At 42.1% G+C, this 16,125-nt stretch overlaps 1 protein-coding gene across 1 annotated transcript in view; it reads right to left on the reverse strand.

Moving 5' to 3' along the window:
* SYT1 (synaptotagmin 1) overlaps positions 1-16,125 on the reverse strand; it is a 200,512-nt gene that overhangs the window by 139,104 nt on the left and 45,283 nt on the right. The window contains exon 3 of the mRNA XM_054988878.1: positions 5,400-5,522. Coding sequence (XP_054844853.1) covers positions 5,400-5,522 — 123 coding nt within the window. The remainder of the gene's footprint in view (positions 1-5,399; positions 5,523-16,125) is intronic.

The raw sequence follows: 16,125 nt of genomic DNA on the forward strand, positions 1-16,125 counted from the left end.
CATTTAATCCATTTCGAAAAAGTTCAATTTTTGCTTCCTCATGGTAGCCCTGTACTTTGGTGGCTAGTCTAAATTTGGCAGCAGTTCTGATGGTTCTGGACCCATTTGATGGTTCTAAGCTTTGTTCTAGCTCTCTCCCCTTCCAGGGGATCGTCAAATTGAGCTTTGAGCGCATATATAAAAGCATTTAAGTCTTGCAGCTCAGGTGCTCCCATGTTATACAGGGTTACATACCACTTGGCTGCTGCCCCTACCATTTGAGATCCCAGGTGACTCACCCGACTGTGTTCTGAAGGAATCAAATGTCCCCAATTGTGGAAAAGCTCCATGGCTTTTACTATGAAGAATCTGAGGTTTCTGGGGTTCTCATCAAATGTGGCTTCCAATTTGAACCATCCTTGCGGCAATCCCGTTGTGAGACCTCCTGCTCCCTGGTATCCCACCGCCTGGTGGATCAGGGCTGCTCCAAAGGGAGGTGGTTGCAAGTATCCCGGTGCCACAGAAGGTATCTGGTAGACTCCATTTGCTCCATAGCCCACTGGAGCAGCCTGCAGTATACCTCCATATTGTGGTTGAAAGGCTTGTGCTTGCACTCTTGGGGCTCCCTGAGGGAGATTCATTGGAGGACCCCCCACTTGCGGGTGTCGTATTTGTACTCCTGTCCCCCTGGAGACAATGATGGGGTTTCCTTGTGGTTGACCTGGTTGGGGCACACTCATCCCACTGGTGGCAACTGATGCCCCTGTGCTTGCTTGAGCTTGAGCTTGACACTCTCATCCCTGTTGTGGCACTGGGTGCCCCTGCGCCTCTCATGATCGGAGGTATGGTCAAAGGCTGTGGGGTCCCTCTTGCCTGAGTCCCCCCCTTGTTGAATCCTCACTCCCCCCTGGGGTGGTAAAGTGGAGATTATCGGTACTGGTAGGGGAGGTTGACTCTGTGAGTTCGTTGGCACTTTCATCCCCATTGTGGTAGTTGGCACCCCTGTGCCGTTCCCAACTGGGGGAACGGACAACGATTGTGCTCTCCCATACATACCCATCCCTACTCCCCAGGATAGTATATTTGGTGCAGTCACTAGGGGGGAAGGTGGTATGATACCTTTTCCCTCTATTCCCATTGTTGCTACCGGAACCTGTGTACTTAAGAGAACTCTTTTGTCATCCATGAACTGCGTGGGAGTCATTAAAGCCGCTCTTCCCCTTTCCAGTGGTACAATCCCTGAAAAGTCTATTGGTTCTTGCCCAATTTGCGAGACTCTTCCCCACTGTGGCAGGAGAGGGGGCCTCTCTGACTCCTCGCTAACTCCTGTTATTGTCCTCGCTGGTGCCTCCGGCACACTTAAGTTCCCTTGTTCTTTGAGGAGGTTCCGTTCCCATTCTTGTTGTATCCTCACGGCACGAGCTAGTTCCTCTCGAGTTGGATGTATCCCATCTCTCTCAATTTGCAGTGTCTGGCCCCCGACAGGGATTTCTAGCCCAGCCGCCACCTCTGAGTCGCTTGATTCCAGGGATCCCGTCTCTTTCTCAATGGTATAATCCACCAAAGGGTGTCTGTTATTAGGGGTTAATCCACAACCCCCCTGCCTTTGTACATCTGGCAACACGCATTGTGTTGCTTTATCCTGCAATGCGGGTAGCTGCGGCATCTGGCCCCAATCCTGGTGTGTTGCCCTGGCCACAGCCCCCAGCTCGCAAGTATCCAAAGGATCTGTTCCTGGGTTAATAGCAACCCCACGATATTCCACAGCATTGCGAGGGGGTAATCTAGGGTCCCCAATATTTGTAATTCCTCCAGTTGTGGTGGGTTCAAGCTCCAACCCATATGGGTCACTAAAGCGGCGTCCCTCCTTGCAGTCAGCTCTCCGACATAAGTTTCTAGTTCAAGGGAACGTCGAAAATATGTTGTTCCACAGTGCTGCATTCTCTCCTCTGCCATTATGGATCTGCGAGGGCTCCACTCGTGCGTGGTTGGCAGACTCCATTGTTAGTAGGTAGACCCGGCTTTGGGGATCGCTCCCAGTTCATGATACATTGGAAGGTTTCCTGCGGCACCGAGTCCCCTCATAGCAGAGATATTATGGTCCATTAGATAGTCCAAACGAGTATGGGTCACAGGTACCAGCTCTCTGGAGTTCCTCTCCAGAGTTATACCCTGTCCCAGTTGATTGATAGGATTCTCTGGCGCTGGTGGCCCCAGGTCAGGCTCTAACAACGTGGAGACGGTAGCCATTATCCAAGGGTTGCAGGTACAGAGGAAAAACGAGGATTCCTATTAAAATGTCAGGCTATGGATGACAGGATATGGCAGATAGATCCCTGGACCATTGCAGCAAGACACAGGTTCTTGGTTAAATGGTTTTTATTCATAAATCAGATCATTTCCATATATATGTCCATAGGACTACTCAGAAGCAAGGTAAGCATCTAAGCAGCAAGAGTAAAAGTTGATAGGATTGATATCATGTGAGAGAGTGTGAGAATGTTCTACATACTTGTAATATCAAAGTGAGTCACTAAGAAGCAAGACATAGCAAAAGCTGAGAGGGAGTACAAGGTCAAAAACACTGGATGCTGTTACAGTCCATCAGATAAACACCTGTGGAAGCCTGAGAAGGAAATAGTTATGACACTGGTAGAATGACACTGAGTTACAGCAGGATTCAGTGGTTCAGCATAGAAGGACCATTAACATTGGTATGGATGGGGCTCAGACATGACAACAGTTTGCTGCTTGTTCTCTGCCCCATTTCCTCAGCCATATGGAGAGGCTTTATATCTCAAGAACAGGATTGTCTTCTGGTAAATGAGCTCCTAGTTGGAGGAAGTGGAGGGGGGGGAGGGGGAGTTCTCAATTCATCCCATGCCCCAGAGAAGAATATGATGGAGGGGGCAGGGCTGTGAAAAGTCACATTGTAATGCTGGACTGAAACTAGAACTGCTTCAAATGTTGATATGTACTTTCAGTGAGAATGTACAATTTTGAACACCTAGGGTTCCCATTCTACTGATAGGAATTAGGGATTCCCCACTCCCACCTTTCACCCTCCATCACCGTTTACCTGGCCAGCGGGGGGTGGGTGGGGGTGGGAGAAGGTGGGGAACAGGCCTCCTAGGCACGTGTCCAGGGCTGGCACAATGACGTTATTGATGTCATTGTGCTGCCCTGAGAGCACTCCTGTGCTTTGCAGCAGGATGATTTGGATGGGCTCTGTTTGGAGCCCAAATTGGCCTGCTGTCATGAGTCAGCCCCAGCCCCAACTGGCCACCTTACCCAGTGCCTCAGAGTCCTCCTCAGAGTCCTCCTCAGAAGATGAGCAGGAAGGGCCAGCAGGATCTCCTCTGGAGTTGGAAGCCCCTGCAGAAGCTATGGGAGAGGAGGAGCAGCCAGAAACTACTGCTGCTGCTCCAGAGGGAATTCAGCAGAAACAGCCTGGAGCTTCTGCAGAGACTGTCAGGGACGAGGAACAGCCAGAAACCTCCACAGAGGCTGTAAGAGACAAAGACTCCCCCAGGGCAAGAGCGAAATCCGAGCCTCTGGGGCCAGCTGAAAGGAGGAAACTTAGAGATAAGGCAGCGTTCCTGGAAAGGCGGAGGAGTGGCCGGCTACTAGCACAACGCCGGACTGGGCTGTTCGAGGGAGAGGCAACAGCTGCCCCTCATTAGGACAGCAATAAAGGAAGACGCTGGGAAGACCGAAGCGTGGAAGCAACTCAGCTCGCCACTCCCTGCTACCTGGACGTTCGTGTACCCTGCTCTGCTGCTTGCTTGGACTTTGACCTTGGCCTGCCTATTGACTACTCTTCTGCCTGCCCCTCTCTCTCTCTGACTGATAGCCTGATCCTGACACCTGGCCTGACTCCTGGACCCCGGTTTGCTGTCTGGTAATCCTGAACTCCTGCCTGCTGTGTTCAGCCCTGCAGTACCAGTGAGCCTCCTGCCTGCTGTGCCCAGCCCTGTGCGCGACACCTGCTGTGAAGCATGCATGGGCTTCCCTGACTTGCATGATAGCATCACTTCCCAGAAGTGACATCATTGCACCAGCACAGGACTGCACATGTGTGAAGGGCATGCCAGGACCTAGGCGACCTGGCAACCTTATAAGCACCAGACTTTTCATTCACAATTTTATTAAAAACACAATAAAAATCAATTAAATAGAATTTTCACTATCCTTTTGCAATTGCTCTCTTTCTCTCTTTCTCTCTCTCACACACAGAAGTTTCTTATAAAAGTCTACAGAAATTAAATGTCTGCAACAATTCTATGATATCACCTTAGAGCTGTTAATTACAGGAGAATTATATTTTGTATTCATCCTGATCACTAATTTATTTATTTAATTTAATTTAGAAAAAAAATATGCCGCCTCTTCAAAGTCCGGCTTGAGGCAGCTCACAAAGTGAAAACAAGTACAATAAAATTATAAACATGACAATAAAAGATTTATGGATAATAAAACATGCCATAAAAACAAGCCAGGGCATACAAACAGCATAGAAACCTTCAGCAACCTAAAATGATATCTACAAAATGGTCTTCAGGCTAAAAACAGACTATAAAAAAAGCTTTTAAAAAAGATAGGACCCTTTCTGTTAAAAGCCTGTGTAATGTTTTGCCATATAATAGCTTATGATTTGTTCTTGCTGGTTAATGTGGAGGTTTTTACTGTAGTTTAATGTACAGGCCTATGAAGTAAGAAGGAGGGGAGCTGGATGGGTGAGTGAAGCGTGCTTGTTATTCGATGGCTGTACCCTAGGGGGCAGCGTGAACTGCACTTTTGGCCAGAGTGCCGATGGAGAGAGGTCAGTCTAGTTCAGCGAGTCTGGGCAGAAGTCTGTGTGGTGAAAGTTATTCTGTTATTCTGTGAGTGAAGAACAGAGAGAAATGCGTCTTTGTGACTGAGTCTGTGAATAAAAAAATTAAGGATCTATATCTATTTTGAAACCATTGTGCTTATAAACCTATTCTAAAATGAATATGCTTATAAATACTCTGCAACCATTATACATAGGTACTAATGAACAAACTCTCTTTCTGGTTAAGCAAGATACCTGTTTCATTTAGCATAAAGGATTCATTTTTTTAACTTCACGGTCACTCCCACGTGCTGGCCATTCTGTCATACTGCTGTCTATAGCTAAGCCATCCTATACTTTAAGTCAAATTCTAAGGTGAGAATCTTTGATGGCAGCAAAAATCTAAGGGAACACTAAGGAAATTGGGTAGGCAGCAACATGTAGGTCACATAAAGGGGGCAAAATGCCACAGCCTGGGCTAAAAAAAGTTTTTTGCCTGATGTCTAAAAGATATTTGAAAGGTTTCCGAAATGAACACTATATAGATAGCTGTATTACAATCTTCTCATTCATATAGCCCTATCTCATTTATCTTGTTTCAAACCTGGTTGTTCTGAAAGTCGTAATCCAAAGAGTACTGGATTTTTCCTAATTTCTCATTTTCTTTGGGTTCTTCTTTATCTTCTGCATCAGTCAACCCAGTTTCAGCATCATCATCCTTAAGGGCCTGAAAACAAGGGGAAGGGGCAACAATAACAGTAATAAATATGAGATCCTTCCAACCATTCCCCTGAAAAGCAGGCACTCGTGCTCAGCCCTATGGTGAAGCCATTAAAAGCAAGCATGACGGCCAAAAAAACCCCATATATGTTGTTGGCATATATATTTAGAACACCCTGGATGCACAAGAGAAAATTATCATTAGCAAGCAGCAAGGAAGCAATGAAACAAGGAAAAGCAGTTCTTGAGGACAGTGCAAGCAGCAATTGTTTCAAAGCCTGAAACAAAAAGAGAACGTCAACTTGATCTATTTTTCTTAAATTCTGAATGGAATCCAATTACCTTGTCCAGAGGCAAATGTGGATGAACATGCTATTAAATAGGCAAGGTCACACATCCATTAAATTTAAAACAGTTGTGCATGCTGTGAATTGTCTGCACAAAAGCAAAGTGTTTCTGCAGAATTACAGCTATTTAGAAACATGTCGTTGTATAAGAGGTCTTCATAAAAACAAGATGCTAAATATTGTAATGCCTTTTTCATTTATGATGAGTATGGAAGCAAAAGTAACACCATGCCATTAGCAAATGCACATTTGCAGAAAAGAAGGCTTTTTCTCCCCCCACCCTTCATTTGATTTCAGTTTAAAGCCAGGCTGAACCAAATTGATTTAAACATTTTGGCACAACAATAGAGGGATAAACTGGGATTGTTAGATAAAAACAGCAGCCCTGTTTTCAAAAGGCACTGCAGTTAGCAACATAGATTTTACACAAGAGAAAATTTAGGTAGTATTAGAAAGCCCAAGTTCGTATCTTTTGCTTTTGCAAGTTAAAAGCCTTGTAGCAAAAGGTTTTAAACAGATTTACAGCCTTCTGAGTCTATTGAAGTAAATGTTTCTGGAAGGGTACAACTCTGTTTAGGACTGCACTGTTACAGCTAGGGTTGCCAACCACCAGGTGAGGCCTGAATATTTCCTGGACTAGAGAGATCAGTTCCCCTGGAGAAAATGGCTGTTGGTATCACATTCCCACTGAACTCCTTCCCTTCTCCAAATCCAATCCTCCCCAGTCTTTATATCCATATCTCCAGGAATTTCCCAACCCCTAGTTGGCAACCCTACTTAAGGCTCCAATCCAATAAAAGCTATGATAAAAGAAAAGGGATTAATATCAGTTATGATTCCCAACTTTAGTTGAGCTTTCTTCCTAACTAGTATGAATGTGCTCCCCTTAGCAATTTTGAGGGAATGTTGCATGAATGTTACATCACATTTCAGGAGAGATATTACGGATGTGGATGGAGATAGCTTGAGACACTGGATCACATGATTTCACGAGTCCATGGTATGATATACAGAGTGAAATGGCTGGATCCAGTCCTAAGGAATTTAGTGTCTGTTGATAGATGCTGACATTTTTATTAAAAGATGGGGACCCAAGGACTCTTCAGCCGTGGCAAACAAATTTTCAGTGGTGATTACGCTGAAAGAAAAGAAGGCATTTTTGATTGATTGGGCTAAGGATAAAATTTAAGACTCATTTTAGAGGGTTAATTTTAAAATTTGAGAAAATGTAGAATTCAAGATATAGATGTAAGAATAATAATGGTGAAATAATATAAAAATAATTTAGTTTAGTCTGAGTGTGCACTCAGAAAGCAGTATCATTTGATGAAGGAAACGTCAATTGCTGGGAAGTGAATTAACGAAGTGAGTGAGTTTTTACTGTTAGATATATTCCCAGCTAGGGGTTGGGAAATGTATATATATCTAACTGATAAATCACTGGGCCCAGATGGCATACATCCAAGAGTTCTGAAAGAACTCAAGTGTGAACTTGTAGATCTCCTCACAAAAATATGTAATCTGTCATTAAACTCTGCATCTGTTCCTGAGGACTGGAAGGTAGCTAATGTTGTCCCCATCTTTAAAAAAGGTTCCAGGGGAGATCCGGGAAATTACAGGCCAGTCAGCCTGACGTCAATACCGGGTAAGTTGGTGGAAACTATTATCAAAAATAAAATTAGTGGGCACATTGATGACCAAAAGCTGATGAGGAAAACTCAGCATGGGTTCTGTAAGGGAAGATCTTGTCTCACCAATCTGTTAGAGTTCTTTGAGGGAGTGAACAAACAAGTGGACAAGGGAGACCCGATAGATATTGTTTATCTTGACTTCCAGAAAGCTTTTGACAAAGTTCCTCATCAAAGGCTCCTAAGTAAGCTCAGTAGCTATGGGATAAAGGGCCAAGTCCTCTTGTGGATCGAAAACTGGCTAATTAATAGGAAACAGAGAGTGAGTATAAACGGGCACTTCTCACAGTGGAGGGTGGTGAGCAGTGGGGTGCCACAGGGGTCGGTATTGGGTCCAATGCTTTTTAACTTGTTTATTAATGATTTGGAATTGGGATTAAGCAGTGAAGTGGCTAAATTTGCAGATGACACGAAATTGTTCAGCGTGGTGAAAGCCAGAGAGGATTGTGAGGCACTCCAAAGGGATCTGTCGAGGCTAGAAGAGTGGGCATCCATGTGGCAAATGAGGTTCAATGTAGCCAAGTGCAAAGTAATGCACATTGGAACCAAAAATCCAAAATATAAATACAAGTTGATGGGGTCTGAACTGGCGGAGACTGACCAAGAGAGAGATCTTGGAGTCATGATAGATAACTCACTAAAAACGTCAGCACAGTGTGCGACTGCCATAAAAAAAGCTAATGCTATGCTAGGGGTTATTAGGAAAGGGATTGAAAACAAATCAGCCGGTATCATAATGCCTCTGTATAAATCGATGGTGAGGCCTCATTTGGAGTACTGTGTACAGTTCTGGTCGCCACACCTTAAAAAAGATATCATAGCACTGGAAAAAGTACAGAGAAGGGCAACTAAAATGATTAAAGGGTTGGAACACTTTCCCTATGAGGAAAGATTGAGGCGCTTGGGGCTCTTTAGCCTGGAGAAAAGACGACTGAGGGGAGACATGATAGAGGTTTACAAGATAATGCACGGGTTAGAGAAGGTAGAGAAAGATGTGTTTTTCTCCCTTTCTCACAATACAAGAACTCGTGGGCACTCTATGAAATTATTGAGCAGTCGGGTTAGAACAGATAGAAGAAAATACTACTTTACACAAAGGGTGATAAACACATGGAATTCGTTGCCACAGGAGGTGGTGGCAGCTACAAGCATTGCCAGCTTCAAGAGGGGACTGGACAAATATATGGAGCAGAGGTCCATCAGTGGCTATTAGCCACAGGAGATAGATGGTATTCTCTTTGTGGGGAGGTGGTGCTCTGTTGTCTTGGTGCTGGAAGGAAGGCAGTGGGAGGGCTTCTGGTGTCCTGGCCTCACTGACAGTCCTTTAGATGGCACTGGATTTCTAGCCACTGTGTGTGACAGAATGTTGGACTGGATGGGCCACTGGCCTGATCCAACATGGCTTTGCTTATGTTCTTATGCTTATGTTCTTACATAAATATGATTTTATCTTTTATGTATTTACCCGTTTTAAGTATTTAAAAACTGTTCTTTTTGTCTGTATTTTACTTGGCTGGTCTTGTGACTGTAATAAACCCTTTGAATTTAGTGTGGTTTAACTTGAGGCTTCTGGTCAAATGAGTCCACCATTAAAGGAAAGGAAAGAAAAAAGAAAGGAAAATGTTAACTATGACCAACTTGTTCCATTAGACTCAATGTGCCTAAGTCAGCAGCACTAATTTTAATTGTTTCGGACCTAAATGTATTTCATCATGTACCTTTTAATTAAATGACAGCTTTCCATTTTTCTTTGATAGCAATTTCTTTATCAACTGCATAGTAACAATAAATAAAACACAGTCAAAAATAAAAATAAATTTCAGTGCATTAGGGAAAGAATTAATGCTTGCTTCTTACCAGCAATTACAATTGGAAAATTGGATTGCAGCACAGATTTATACCCATGCCTTCCACTTTTAAAAGATGAACTTTAAACTTCTAAAATTTACATAGATGCCAACAGGTAGTGATAGCAGCCTGGGAAACTAAGATATAAATTCTTCTATTCCTATAAAAGTAAATGAGAGTCTAACTTGGCTTTGTTTCACAGAGGATAGGAGTAAGGGCACATATCACACAACCCTCACTTGCTTAATAAATTATTTTAAAGGAAAAAATTGATTATTTAATATTGGCTTCTTTAAAGCTATGATTACACAACATTATTTATCACTTAACAAAGCAATACAGATGGCTTGCTTCAATTACTATTCCAATAGTGTCCTATAATATAGAACCAATGAATTAGACTGTGAAAAAAGTGCATGCTTGAAAATGTGCTGTAAATTTTCAGAAAAATATCTACAGAAGTGCATAAGCTGGATGAGTCAAATGCAGTGAGCAATTACTATGGTTGGATTGCATTTAAGATTCAGTTGCTGCAAAAAATGCACATCTGTCCTCTGCACAGAGACAGTGTAGGTGGAAAGTAGAAGGAGCAGGCCTGCTTTTTTAACAGTTATGTAATAGAAATTCAGTACAAGAGTCTTTTCCTTACATGGAGATGCAGTTGTAGAAAGTTTCATCAAGTAGAAAAGGAGAATAAAAATAAATATTAATATGGTTGTTGGGGGTTTTCCGGGCTGTATTGCCGTGGTCTTGGCATTGTAGTTCCTGACGTTTTGCCAGCAGCTGTGGCTGGCATCTTCAGAGGTGTAGCTACACCTCTGCTACACCTCTGCTTCAGAGGTGTGCTACACCTCTGAAGATGCCAGCCACAGCTGCTGGCGAAACATCAGGAACTACAATGCCAAGACCACGGCAATACAGCCCGGAAAACCCCCAACAACCATCGTTCTCCGGCCGTGAAAGCCTTCGACAATACATAAATATTAATAGTTTATTCCAGAAAAGATGCTGGTCGTTCTGTGTTTAGAGATCCCAACCATTTTTTTTTAAAAATAGCAGGTACGCAGGACCTCAATTTGGACTGGAACCATGACATGGGGAAGAAACGGGAGCTTAAGTCCTTGTCCCCCACCCATGCCATTTTCCTGATTTGTAATGGCCCTGCAGAGTTGCTGTCTGTTCTGGTGGGGTACTGTGTAGGTTATACCCAAATGGCACAACCTTAAGTTGAGTACCGGCACTTTAAAAACCAAAACCAAAAAAGGACTGGATATAAGGCAGTATAGTCTCACTTGAGTCATGAGAACAATAGGTGTCAGAAGACTGACTGCACATATTGATAGATTAGGTGGGCGGTTGTGTCGGTCTGCAGTAGAATGGCAGGAACTGAGTCCAGTGGCACCTTAGAGACCAACAAAATTTTCATTGTATAAGCTTTCGAGAGTCAGAGCTCCCTTCTTCAGACATGAGTAGGAATGGAGATCCCTGAGCCTTTATATCCCAGCAAACCCACATTGTAATCTGCCCTTGAGGTTTCTCTGTTGAGCACAGCCACTTTTAGGTCAGCAATACAATGTCCTCCCACTGGTTAAAATGTTCTCCCACTGTTTTTTGAGTGTTGTGATTTCTAATGTCAGTTTTATGTCCATTTATTCTTTTGCGCAGGGGCTAACCTGTTTGTCCAATGTAGAGAGTAAATGGAAATTGCTGACTTTTGATAGCATAAAACACTGGAAGATGAACAAGTGAGTGAATTTGACATGGTATAACTGGTGTTGTTAGGTTCAGTGATTATGTTGTCACAGTAAATATAGGAACAGAGTTGGCATCTTGGTTTATTTCAGGCTCTGGTCCCAGAGTCCATATCAGTGTTGGGAAGTACATTATTGAGATTGCTGAAATGGAGTTTATCCACAGATTCAGAACAATGGGGTCTCCAGGACTGAAAGGAGATTAGGTTCTTATCTCACTAAGGATGCTAATTTCTTCTCTAATGAAGTTGCATTGTACCTTTGCATCCTGACATCTTCCTCTGCTACCTTTCTCCCATCTAATCTAGCTGCAATGTACCTTTACATCCTGATGTCCTCTCTTGTAACATCCCACCCACCCTTGGCTGGAATATAAAAACTCAGGGATCTCCATTCCTACTTGTGTCTGAAGAAAGGAGCTCTGACTCTCTAAAGCTTACACTCTGAAAATCTGTTGGGCTCTAAGGTGTCACTGAACTTACATCCTGCTGCACATATTGATACTTATTCAACAGCACAATTAAGAACAGGGTCCCTGTAAAATGACACTGAAAATCTGTGTTTAGCTGCTGCATACAGAAAACCATATATGGAAAAATGGTATATGAACATGAACTCTTGAGATGCCTAAAGCAAAAGCCAGTGTGGTAAAAAAAAGATTAGGATTTGGGAGTTGAGGGTTCAAATCCCAACTCTGCCATGAAACTTGCTTGGTGATCTTGGACCAGACACTCTCAGCTTAACCTCCCTCATAGGCTGTGATTATAAAATGCAGAAGGGAGAAATGTGTATGCTGCTTGAGGTCTCAGGAGGAAGAGCAGAATAAAAATGTTCTAGATAACTAAAACCAAGTACTCTGTCATAGTTTTACAGCAGATTTCATAGCCCATTTCTCAGACTCCCCGTGCCACCCACAGGATAGGCATAAGTGTCAATAAATATGTCACCCCAATAACAGAAAACATGACATTATGTTGGTGTTGTGATGGCCAGATACCAATATCACAGACAGCTAAAAAGATGGAAGCTTACGGGTTTAGAGTCACATCCTTGGAAATATGTATGTAGCAAATGTATGTTTTCCTCCCCGTCAGGTAAACAGGGAAAGAAGTAAGGCTCAGTTATAAACCAACACACAATATGACTTTGTGGTAAAAAACAGTGCTAAGTCCCAATGTCTTGGCCTAATCAAGAGGCGCACTTTGTAAAACCAAGTGAGAATATTTTAGCCTGATGCAGTTCGGAAGAGCTGTGAAATTACATCTCCCCCTTTTCCAATCCTTTTTGACCTAATAAAAGACAAAGACAGTGGATGCAATTATTCTTCAAGACATGGGACTAAATTTTTGATAATTTCTCACTGCCACTGTTCATCACTGATATGATTAAGTCTGCTTCTTTCCCAAAGGCTGGGCCTAAGCAAGGAATTTGCTGTACCAATACATTAAATTCAGAGTCATTAAATCAGAACCTATTAGAGTGTCTCTAGAGTTGAATGTGGTTTTTTTCTCCTCTTCATACAAGGGAAAAAATGGCAGCAGAAAATTATAGGAGACACAGGAGGATTGCTGCAGATTGATAAACTATGGCAGTGAAACTTGTGATGGGAAGATACTTCAAAAAATAATGGACCAAATATTTTCCAATAACACCAACATATTTCCTGAAGTCAGTTTAGTACGGTACAGGGTTGTGGAGACAGCTAAAAGTGCAAAGGACATATAAACACCATGAGATACGGAGCACCCAGTAATTGAATGAGATTCCAATCTTTTTAGTGCCAATGGGAATAGGATATTTTATTTCTTTTCTTTGAGGATAGGGGAGTGCTTTTGGTCTAGTTTGAATACAGCAACATACATACCTATATGCAAAAAGGAAATACAATTATATTATTTTTTGTGCTTATCAAAACTCGAGCTTTCTAATACTTGCTGTCTTAATAGATGTTTGGTATGGAGAAAATGAAAGAGAAAAAAACTCCTTTAATCCTGCAAAAGAAATCAATTTAGTTCAGTCTCTTGATGTATGTCAAAGTCATGTATAAATCTCTGCTGAGGAGCCACAGATGTCAGGAGACTGACCAAGCTATCCTACACAGAGTTACTCCACTCTAAGTCAAAATCAAAGGGTTTAGACTTCAGTAGCTCTGCATGGGATTGCTCTGGAAAGCTTTAGATGTGTCCAAAGAGCAAAATAAACCTACCGCAAGTGACAATCCAGAACAGTCATGAGACACAACATAGATAAGGAGGACATAGAAGGAAGAAATAAAAATTAAAACATCTACGCAAAAACATTAGTAAAATCATGGAGAAATGACCTTTTACATACGCTGTACATTTTCTATTCAACCTCTTCATATAATTAGGATCTGCAATGTTTGATCTTTTCTTAGGCAGTTGTTTCCTACCCACATGCATATAGATTGCCCATAACACTCAAGATGCACAGGTTAATCCTACATTTAAAACTTGACTCTGCTTATGATGGCCCTATTAGAGATTGGAGTTGCAAAGCATTTATCACCTAAACCAGAGTACTTGGAAGTTTATGATCTTATATCTTGATCCTAAATGCATTCACTGTACCATCAAGATATGTATTTAAGTCCCATTGAAATCAGTAGAACTTCAATCAGACTAACAATGAAATCCTAAGCAGAGTTACTCCAGTATAAGCCCACTGAAATCAATTGTAGACTGGAGTAACTGCTCAGGATTTCACTGTAAATTATATATTGCAAGTTTATCTCTGCTGAATTGGTTTGTAAACATCAGCCTGGAAGCCTTGCTGGAATTTTATAATGTAAACCTAAAGAGAATTACACCCCACTAAGCCACTGACTTCAATGGACTTAGGAGGATGTAAGTATGTTTAGGACTGCACTGTTAGCTTCTCTCCAGTTTGCTATAACATATTGCCTCTCTCTTTAGAACAAAATTTATTAATCTAATGCAGGTACTTATTATTTTATTATCCGAATTTGATAGTGTGTGAGAGCTCATGTAAAATGCTTATGAAATGCCAGAGAGGTTAGTGAAAATAGGATCCAGAGAAGGTTAACTGAGGCCAATACACATTGCAGGTGTGGGTGATCAAAAGTAAATTAGGAACGGCTTTCTGTTTGGATGTGAATAAGATCTATAAACAAAGAGGGAAAAGCTGTACAAGTAATATGGAGTGTCTTTATGGAACTTGTTTTACAACTTATTTTGCCTTTTTGGATAAGGTTCAGCCTCCCTGCCTTTTCTGCCCTCCCCCCATTTTATTGATTTTTTAAAATTCATTTTTTTACCCCTTCCTTTCTCTCCTCTGTTTAGGTTTTAGGGGACAGGGTGAGTCTATGGGAAGGAAAGGATTGTTTGATAGTAAGAGCTGTATATGTTTAAAAACAATAATAAACTTTAAATTAAAAAGAATGGAGTGGTGAAAGGGAACAAAAGGGGTAAACTATTTGCATTATAGTGATCAACAAAGGGAAAAAAGCACAAAGACAGGTTCAGAATTGGGGAGGGGTGGCTTTAAATGCAAGGAGTGGGAGCTTGAGAACAATGCAGAAAGACAGGTGAAATTGTAAAACATGTCTTCATGAATATGTATATGTTATCATAATCTACATGGTGTGGCAGTAGCTGCTGCAGGTGCAGACAAGCTGCCCTGGCTCCATCACACTGAGATACGCTCATGTGAAGCCTGGCTCCATGCAGAGAGCACAGTACAAAATGGCTTTCTGCATGCTACTGTGCGCTCTAAACCTACTTTTAACAGCTGTATATGAACAGCTGTTTTGCACTGTGCTCTGGCATTAGGTCTCACATGAGCACCCAGCGTGTGACAGCAGTCAGTATGCAGCATGGCTACTCTGCTAGACAGGAATATGAGAAAAGCTTCAGAGAAGTATCAACCATGCAGCTGAATATAACCTTTCTACATCCTTTCCCAGGCCTTGTGGGCCCTTCATCTTATTTATATAATGAGCTTTCAAGGCAGAAACTTTTTTTTAATGTCACAGATTCTGAAGATTTAGATAATGAAAGCTACAATCCAGATATATCCCTAAAATGAAAAACATGTCAATCAATATATGTGCTCCATCGGCTTTAGTGTGTGTGGCACAGCGGCTAGGTCACAGAAGCAGGCTAATCTTATTTGTATTGGACAAAAAGTTTCGGAGAAAATAATCTTTATTGCAAGTGACTGATGCTTTTGCAGCAATTAGGACTGGAATTTTGCTTATGCTAAGGACAAGCTGGCCGTTGTCTGATGAGATGCTGAGCAATGTCCTTGAACCATTTACTCAGCTGTTTTAGGACAAAATCAGAGCTAATTCTGGCATGATTACATTGTTGCTAGTGCACAGCTCTGGCAGCATTAATGTACATTGTAAATATAACAGCTTCTTTAAAGTGCACAAAGGCAGATTTTTTTTTTTAACCATGCAGACTCATCAGCTTGCTTTAAATGTACTACTCTAATGCTCAGGAGGCATCCAAGCTTTCTATTTTTAACTAAATGCTGACGAAAATGAAATCATTGCGCCTGCTATCTGAAAGATCTAACATTATATTGAGGATTCATGAGCCCTACATTTGAACTGTTAAACTTCCCATCATTAAAGTCAAAGTTATAACATCACCTTGTACTAAAAGCATTCTGCCGATACTACTCTTTTTTTAGAAGCTAAAAGTAATGAGACCTTGGGAGACCCAGGACTTTGGAAAATGAAGACTTTCATTTGGATTCTATGGCCACAATATATTACCTGTGGATGCGGCACAGGCTTCATTATTTCAGTGTGTGAGACCTCCTGAGTCCTCCTGACCAGTCGCGCTGTTAGGTCGTTTTTTGTCCCTGGCCTTAATAGTGTTATGGGGGGGGGGGCTGTTAGATAGTAATGTATATTTCAAATGTACAGCTACAGTATTTTTTGTCTCCCCCTTGAGCCCATGAGCTGAATGGCTGTTTTCCACAGC

This window comes from Eublepharis macularius, chromosome 9 (assembly GCF_028583425.1).
Source record: "Eublepharis macularius isolate TG4126 chromosome 9, MPM_Emac_v1.0, whole genome shotgun sequence".
Lineage (NCBI taxonomy): Eukaryota > Metazoa > Chordata > Lepidosauria > Squamata > Eublepharidae > Eublepharis > Eublepharis macularius.